General features: G+C 38.8%; 1 protein-coding gene across 2 annotated transcripts in view; it reads left to right on the top strand.

The window, feature by feature from the left end:
* Positions 1-181: 181 nt before the first annotated feature.
* LOC102596808 (anthranilate phosphoribosyltransferase) overlaps positions 182-8394 on the top strand; it is an 11613-nt gene continuing 3400 nt past the window's right edge. Inside the window, exons 1-9 of one of the 2 annotated variants that reach the window (XM_006357876.2) lie at positions 182-729; positions 1306-1788; positions 1903-2060; positions 2361-2444; positions 2532-2584; positions 5061-5142; positions 5402-5509; positions 5666-5789; positions 5965-6050. In XM_006357876.2, coding sequence (XP_006357938.1) covers positions 393-729; positions 1306-1788; positions 1903-2060; positions 2361-2444; positions 2532-2584; positions 5061-5142; positions 5402-5509; positions 5666-5789; positions 5965-6050 — 1515 coding nt within the window. In that variant the 5' untranslated portion in view covers positions 182-392. Of the gene's footprint in view, positions 730-1305; positions 1789-1902; positions 2061-2360; positions 2445-2531; positions 2585-5060; positions 5143-5401; positions 5510-5665; positions 5790-5955; positions 6051-8394 lie in introns of both variants that reach the window. The other variant, XM_015313682.1, reaches the window with a different exon arrangement.

Below are 8394 nucleotides of genomic sequence, written 5' to 3'. Positions count from 1 at the left end.
ATACTTTAATTAATAACGGGCGGATACTTTATCTAATTAAGTATCCGGTTAAGTTGAATTGGGGGGAAATAAGAGATTTTTGTATTTTAGTAAAAGACTAGAAAAATATTGAGAATAGGTAAAGAAGTGTTGTGTATTTAAGTAATTTTTCCTAAATATTAATGTAGCACTAGAAATGGACGGAGGGAGTAATGTTAAAGGTGTAAAGAGGAAAGAAATGCCGGAGAAGGAACAAGTTGGAGGATATATTGTATGTATTTCAAGGTAAGCGGTCACTCTCCTAACCCAGCGATTGATTTGTCTCTGCGATCTCATCAATTAGACAATTTAGCACATCCCTCAATCGAAGTTGAGCACATAAACTTAGCGTTTTTTTTTTAGTCAATTTCGATATGAAAGGTTTGCTATATCCAGTTGACCCATTGATATCTCCACTACCCATTACAACAAAAACCAGAGTTTTCTCCAATCCTCAAATTCGAATTCCCATCAAACGTGTTGGAAATAGGTGTTGTATTGCAATCAAAGCTGTATTGGATTCGGAACTGAGGCATCAAGAACCAGATATCAAGAATCCAGCTTTGTCAACTTCCTATCGAAATTCTGAGTTTCCAAAGCCTAATCAGACTGTTTTCGATGCTCAAACCAAAGTGTGTACTGGCCCCACACAAACCAAGCCTCTCAATGAGGAACAAGCACTCAAAGTTTTGGACACCATTTTGAGATCAGGTTCTTTCCATTTCTTAGTTCTTGTTACTCTTACATTAGGTTTTGTTTTGGTTAGAGATTTATATGTACATATACGGACAAGAGTGAGATTTCCCTTCTAAGTAGGCATCAAATAACTTGGGTTAATATTGTATCAAGGGGCTGAGCTAGCATAGAGTTAGGGGGTTCATCCGAACCTCCTTCGGCGGAAAATATTACTATTTATACATGGTTAACATTATTTTTTTTATATATATAATAGATGTCGAGCCCCCTTCGGTTAGTTCATGGTTTACTTCTTCAGATTTTGAACCCCCTTATTAAAAATCCTAGCTCCGCCACATAGTTGTTCAGTTCATCTAGTGTTCTCATTTTGGCCCTCTCCCATAAATCTGCATGCCATATATAGTTTGATTTACATTGTTGCAGAAGAATTTCTGAAGATGAAATTGAAAAGGTCCAGTAATTTAAATTTAAGCGAAACCACTACAATTATTGAGGCTTGACTTCCCAATCCCCAGAGGAACACGGATATTTTTGTGTAACACTTCTCGATTAATTACTGAAGATACTCAGTACCATAGTGTTTGATTTCAGCAAAGGGAGAGCTCAAAGATGAAAAGCCAGTATCAAAAGCACAACTTGGGGCATTCTTTACTGCAATGACAATTCGTGCAAATGCTTTTCCAGAGCCAACCCAATGGAGTGAAGGGGAAAGGCATGCGATGGATCATTATTGGCCTCAATTAATTCGAGTGCTTCCCAAAGATGTCATATTTATCGCTGATCCAGAAGACTCAATAATGGGAATTGGCAGTTCAATAGGCCCCAAATTTGTTGGAAATAGTACTGCCGAGATGAGACTAGTTGGTGCCCTCAGGGAGGTTTTGGCTGGGGGTCATCTTGGATACGAGGAAGTTCAAGGTGTTCTAAAAGACATCCTTCCATTGAAAGTAGAAGAAATGGGATCATCTAGTGTAAGTGAGTCACTCCTTTCTGCATTTATGATAGGACAACGAATGAATCGGGAAACAGACCGTGAGTTGAAAGCCTACTGCCTTGCATTTGATGATGAGCTTGGTATAATACTATTACCTTTTGTCTTAAAAATAATTGGTTGTTGCTTGATACATGCCTATTGCTAGATGCCATTTTTTTAGTATCTGCTTAAATCTTATCATCTTCCCTTATCAGGCCCTGCACCAGTTGCTGATGTAAACTCATTGACACACTACGGTGAGCCTTATGATGGTAACACCCGCTACTTCAGAAGCACACTGTTTGTTGCTGCTGTTAGATCCTGCTATGGTGAATCTTGCCTGCTTCATGGTGTGGATTGGATGCCACCAAAGGTCATATGAGCCTATATGCTGTAATAACTAATATGATGTCGACTACTTTTATTTTAATCTGAAATTTATGTCCGATGTATATGCTGAGATACAGATTTTATTAGTAGTATACATGAATATGTGAGGAAAATGGAAATATTTACTTGAAAAGGCACCTGCTGCTACTTTCAAACGAAAATTTGAATTTGCAGAGAATGTTATGACTTTATAATGGCAGATATATTTCCACATCTGTTCAATTTTGTACTTCCCATTTCTTTGAAGCAAGTGGTTTACTCAAATCTCCTTTTCTTACTCCAGGGAGGCATTACTGAAGAACAAATGCTGATGTTTATGGGGGCAAACACACACTTAACCCCCTCTCAAGCAAAAATGCTTCTTGAGGTCCATGATTCTCCCTGCCTTGATACTTTTTTGCCTTAAAACTTAAATGAACTGCTGCGGTTTCTTAGTAATCCAAATTGTATTCAGGATGATGAAGTTGGTTTTGCTTATGTAAGTCAGCGCGAAGCTCGCCCATCTTTGTACGTAGATCCAACCTTTCAGAAACCATTGATTACCTTTTTATCCTTTTTTTTTCTTTTTCTTTTGTACTTTCTATGGAGAAAGTTAATGCCTCAATTAAATTCCCAGCAACTGTCCTAGATATCAATTAAAAGTAAAAAGGGCATGTTTCTGCTATGGATTCTTTAATCTGGTTTTCCCGATTCTGAATACTTCTACAGTTCTAGGTTGATCGAATCTGATTGTTTGAAATATTCTGTATGGCTGTTCCGACGCCCTTCATGTTGGATTCCTCCCTTCCTCTATGTTATGTCTTCTTAATATTTGAGTTGGTATTTGCTGGCTTCAACTCCCATCTGAACACGGCTCCTACATTGTGGTTTCTTCTTCACATTTTAGTTTCTTGGTTTCCTTAAATGATCAATGTGACATCATTATGTCTTCTATTGGAGCACTTCGATCATGATCTTACTTATTTGTTTGTTTGGTGGGAGGGAGAGTTTCTTTGTGGTGCAAGACTGCAAGTATAAAACACCAAACATTGATATCTAGCAAAATTGTAAAAGAAAGTTACCACATTCATGAAAGCCGTATGGAAATAAAGAAATAAAAGTATTTACATCTAGAATCTTTATACTTTGGAGGATAAAGCGTTCTGGATGAGCCGGACTAAGATAGAATATGTGAAGTGCAAATTCAATGATACGATGCGTGAGGTAGGAATTAAAGTGAGGTCTGTGGAGTGGTGGTTCAACGACATTGTTGTATGGGACTGAGCGTTGGCCAGTCAAGAACTCCCATGTTCGGAAGATACGTGTTGCGGAGATGAGAATGTTGAGGTGGATGTGTTGTAACACCCCCAAATATTTAAACTAATATTCTCACTCCAACAAGCCATTCCTAGATGATAGGAACAACTCCTACTTCACAATTCCTTTACTCGAATTTTGAGACGTGGAGCACTTGCTTATCTTTAATTGTGCTAATATTATAAAGAATTGCATCAAATTAGTAAATTCTCATTAAAATATACATATCCTTTTAATAATAGAAATCAAAGTGTGATATTTTTAGAAGTTGGGCCGCCAACATTGAATTTTTGGGCAACCACCTTTTTAAAGCAAATTCTAGTGATAAATATCACTTGTATAACTTATTTTTTTGTGGTTCCTCTATGTCAGTTCCCTTAAGACTAAGGAACCTTTATAACTCTCTTATAAGCATATTGGTCCACAAAATCACATGAAAAACTTGTTCCTTTAGGCTGAAATTTTAGACACACTCTACCTTGTGGTAAGTAATCAAAATCTCTTTCTGAACCGTGCAATGTTAAGTATTGTTAGAAGGATATGTATTATGTCATGAGAATTCACTAAACTACCCGGACACTATTCTTTATAATACCAACATAATTAAAGATAAACAAGTTTTCCACGTCTGAAAAGTTAAGGAATTGTGAAGTAGGAGTTGTTCCTATCATCGAAGAATGACTTGTTGGAGTGAGAATATTAGTTTAAATATTCGGGGGCGTTACATGTGTGGTCATACTAGGAGTGATAAAATTAGAATCGAGGATATCTGGAATAAGGTAGGAGTGACCTTCGCGGTGGACAAGATAAGGGAAGCGAGATTGAGATGGTTTGGACATGTGAAGAGGAGATGCATAGACACACTAGAGAGGAGTTGTGAGATGTTGGTTATAGAGGGTGCCAGGAGAGGCAAAGGTAGGCTGAAGAAGTATTGGGGAGATGTGATAAGTCAGGATATGACGTAGCTTCAGGTTATCAAGGATATGACCCTAGATAGGGTGGGTGTGGATGACACGTATTAGGGTAGAAGGTTAGTAGGTAGTCTATTGTTGTCTTGCTTAGGGTGGTTGGTGTTTGCTTTGGTACTACTTGTATTGTTGTAGTTCTTGTTTTTTACTTCTTTCATTGTATATCGTTGTTTTTAATTATCTATCCTAGTATGTTGTTTATGGTGTTTCGATTATCACATGATTTTAGTGTTGTTTTGGCTCCTCTTGGGTAGACTTTTGCACTGTTTCCTTGTTATTTGCTATATTCTCTTCACTGTCTCCTTCTTTATACCGGGATTTGTTGCACTTGAGCCAAGAGTCTTTCGGAAACAACCTCACTACCTCCACGAGGTAGTGGTAAGGTCTACGTACATTTTACCTTCGCCAAATCACTTGTGGGATTTCACTGGGTGTTGTTGTACATCTAAAATCTGTATACATAGTATGCTATACTTGTCTCTAGAGGCTACTTGTTTCAATTTACTTGCAAAATTACCTGCCACTAATTGGCTGACCCCAATGGTTAAGCACGTGGTCATTGTCCTTCTTCTGTAGAGATCCTAGATGTTCGTTTAAGCTCAGCTCAATGGTAGAGAGAAGTTGTTTCTTAGCTTATTGGTTTATGAATACCTGCGTTAAACTTCATATGATAATAAAAACCAGCTGACACGATGGTACATATGTAATTATCCTTGCAGATATTCATTGATTGGGTTAAGGGAACATATAAAGAAACGTCCACCACTGGCAACAGCTGAGAAAGTTCAACAAATTGTGCGGGTAGGTCATGGTACTGTTTGTTCCTGTTGTACCAAATACAAAAGAAATCATCCAAGTTGGCTTATTTAAATTTTTCTAGATTTCAGGTGGCCATGTTAATGATTTAATTTGATTTACTCTCAATCACATGTAGGTTCTTTAGAAAGAAGCTACTGGTTTTCAGATGTCTTTTTATTTTCTCCCATTTGTGTTAAAACACCAGAAGCTCCTCGGCTTGAACAAATTGGTCTTCAGTTGAAATGTGCTGTTTTCTCTTCAGGCTCGAGGAAAGGAAGCAATTGTTGCTGGTTTCTATCATGGAGGCTATGAAGAACCATTGTTAATGCTTATGAGAAGAAGGGGTGTGCATGCTGGTTTGGTTGTAAAGGTACTTCATAGCCTGAAAGAGTTCCCTTTTTTTTTGTTTGGGGGGGTTGGGAGGTAGTGGGGGATGAACCATCCACTGTCTATTATCATCTCTGACCTGAGTAAACTCGTGCAGGCATTGATTTCATGTAATCTCTGTATATGTTTGCATCTTTAGGGTGAGGAAGGTGCACTTTCAATGACGACAAGGTTGCGGTCAGCAAATGCATCAAAAGGACTTCCTGTGAATTATTGCTCAGGGTTTCGCTCAGTGAATTTGGCACCTGCTTGTGCAGTTGATGGTACGTGTTTACCATACTGTCAGTGATTTTATCCTCTACCGTCTGTGTTGAGTTGCTAAACTCCCGCTTCTCCAATTACATAGAAACAGCTTACCTATTCTAAAGAAAATAGACAATGACACAGATTGTTTTAAGAAATTGTTTCTGCAAGCTCAAGCCTATTAAGATGTCGCAGGTGTATCACGTGAGAGTTTCAATATTGAGGTGAATGCTAGTGATTATGGCTTTGCATCCACAGATACTCCAAGAACAGATAGATCTGTAAGCTCCATCTCTCTTGTTCTCTTCCAAATGTTTTTTCTGTTCCCGGGTTTTGATTTGTACTTTGCAAGCATCAAAATTTGTCAGATCAGTAAGTGATACTTATTTAGCCTGCTGCTTATCTTAAAGGCATAAAACATGGACAAGTTATTCCTTTTCTCTTATTAATATCATGGTGATAGACTATTTTTAAGTAATAAAAGCTAAGAGAACATCAGCAAAATCCCCACAAACATGATATAATTGACATAGAAATACAAGCAAATATTTGCAATGCCCAAAAGAGGCTCGGGCCTGCATATTTTGCGACACAACAGAAGGAGAAGGAGATTCAGGCTACCCAAGTGACTCAAAACGCAGAATCATCAACAGATCAATGCACAAACAAAGAAGTTGTTGAAATTGCAGATATGCAGATAAAAGAAAAGGCAAACATGGAAGAGAGAGTTGAGGAAGATGTAATCCCTTTGAACAAGCAACTTCCAGTGGAAGAATGTGCACATGAGACCACTACCGAGGAACGGATTCAGCAGTACATTATCCAAATAAGTTTGGAATTTGGGGTCGATTTCAAAGGCTGCTAAGAAAAGGCGAAGGAACTGTTTATGAGGGTAGATAACAATAAGTCACAACACAAAGGGACACAAGGGAACAACTAAAAGGAAGGGGATGTATGAACTGAAGGGGCTAGAATTAGATAGCAAATTCTGGAGTTATGGGTCCAGAAGCAAGGGGGGATACTTGGCACTCAAAGATCAATGATTATGAAAGTAGTGACATGGAATGTGAGGGGGTTAAATTGTGGTAGGAAGAGGGCTCTCATAAGGAACATTATGAAGGAGTGGAAGGCAGATATAGTGTGTTTACAAGACACTAAAGTAAATGGGGACATCACAGAAGCTGTTAGGGAGATATGGGAGAATAAATGGGTAGACTATGTTCAATTAGAGGCTAGTGGAACAAGAGAGGGCTTTGTCATCATGTGGGATAAGAGGGACTGGACAGGGGTATTGAGCAGTGTGGAGATGTACTCTGTTTCATGCAGTTTTGCAGGGATAAGGCAAGTTTTTGACTGGCATTTAACATGTATCTATGCTCCTAATGATAGGGTAGAAAGGGAAGAAAACTTGGGGGGAGATTGGGGCAGCTAGGGGGCTCTTGACAGGGCCATGGATCCTGTGTGGGGATTTTAATACTACTAGACACCCATCAGAAAAGAAGAACTGCAGGAGAATAAACAAAGCAATGTCAAACTTCTCAGAGTTCATTGAGGACATGAAATTAGTAGACTTGGAGCTAAAAGGGGGAAAGTATACCTGGAAGAAGGGTGATAGGCATGAAAGTGCAGCAAGACTGGACAGATTTCTCATATCACAAGAAATGGATGACAGCTTTAGACACATCAAGCAGTCCATAATACAAAGAGTTACTTCAGATCATACTCCCATTATGCTAGAGTGTGGAGAATGGGAGAAATCAAAATCTTACTTCAAGTTTGAGAATTGGTGGCTGCAGTCAGAAAGGCTTCAAAGAGAGGATAAAGGAATGGTGGGATTCTTTCAATTATGAAGGTAGCCCTGATTTTATTCTAGTGGCAAAATTGAGGGCTCTAAAAATTAAATTAAAAGAGTGGAGTAAGACAAGACAGGGGAATTTAGGGGCTCAGAAGCAAAATGTTTTGGCACAGTTAGAGGCAATAGAGAAGATACAGGAAAACAGAGCTTTGCTGGAGGAGGAGATTGCCTCCAGATAATCTCTCACAATGGAATTTGAAGACATAGCAAGAAAGGAGGAGATTGCTTGGCGACAGAGGTCCAGAACAACATGGCTTAGAGAAGGAGATAGAAACACAAGTTTTTTCCACAAAACTGCAAACATCCACAGGAGATTCAATACTATTGATAAGTTGAATGTGGATGGTGTATTGACAGAGGATCCAGGAGAGCTGAAGAAAGCGATAGTCTCATATTATGAGAGACTATACTCGGAAACAGAGGAATGGAGACCACACCTACAAATGGAGAATTGTCCCAGAATCAGCGATGAGGAGAACTTGTTGTTAATGGCACCTTTTGAACCCCAAGAGATTTTGAATAGCATTAAAGCTTGTGCAGGGGACAAGGCACCTAGTCCTGATGGTTACTCTATGGAGTTCTTTAAGCAATGCTGGGAAATTATCAGAGTGGATCTTATAGCAGCAATACAAAATTTTCATGAGAAGGGTATTTTTGAAAAAAGTATGAATGCTACCTTTGTGGCTTTGATCTCTAAGAAAGCAGGGGCGGAAGAATTAAATGATTACAGACCTATAAGCCTAATTGGGGGGGGGGGGGGGGGGAAAAAA

This window comes from Solanum tuberosum, unplaced genomic scaffold, assembly GCF_000226075.1.
Source record: "Solanum tuberosum cultivar DM 1-3 516 R44 unplaced genomic scaffold, SolTub_3.0 scf00261, whole genome shotgun sequence".
NCBI lineage: Eukaryota > Viridiplantae > Streptophyta > Magnoliopsida > Solanales > Solanaceae > Solanum > Solanum tuberosum.
Note: the sequence above shows the minus strand (reverse complement) of the source record. Positions and strands in the feature narration are given on the sequence as shown.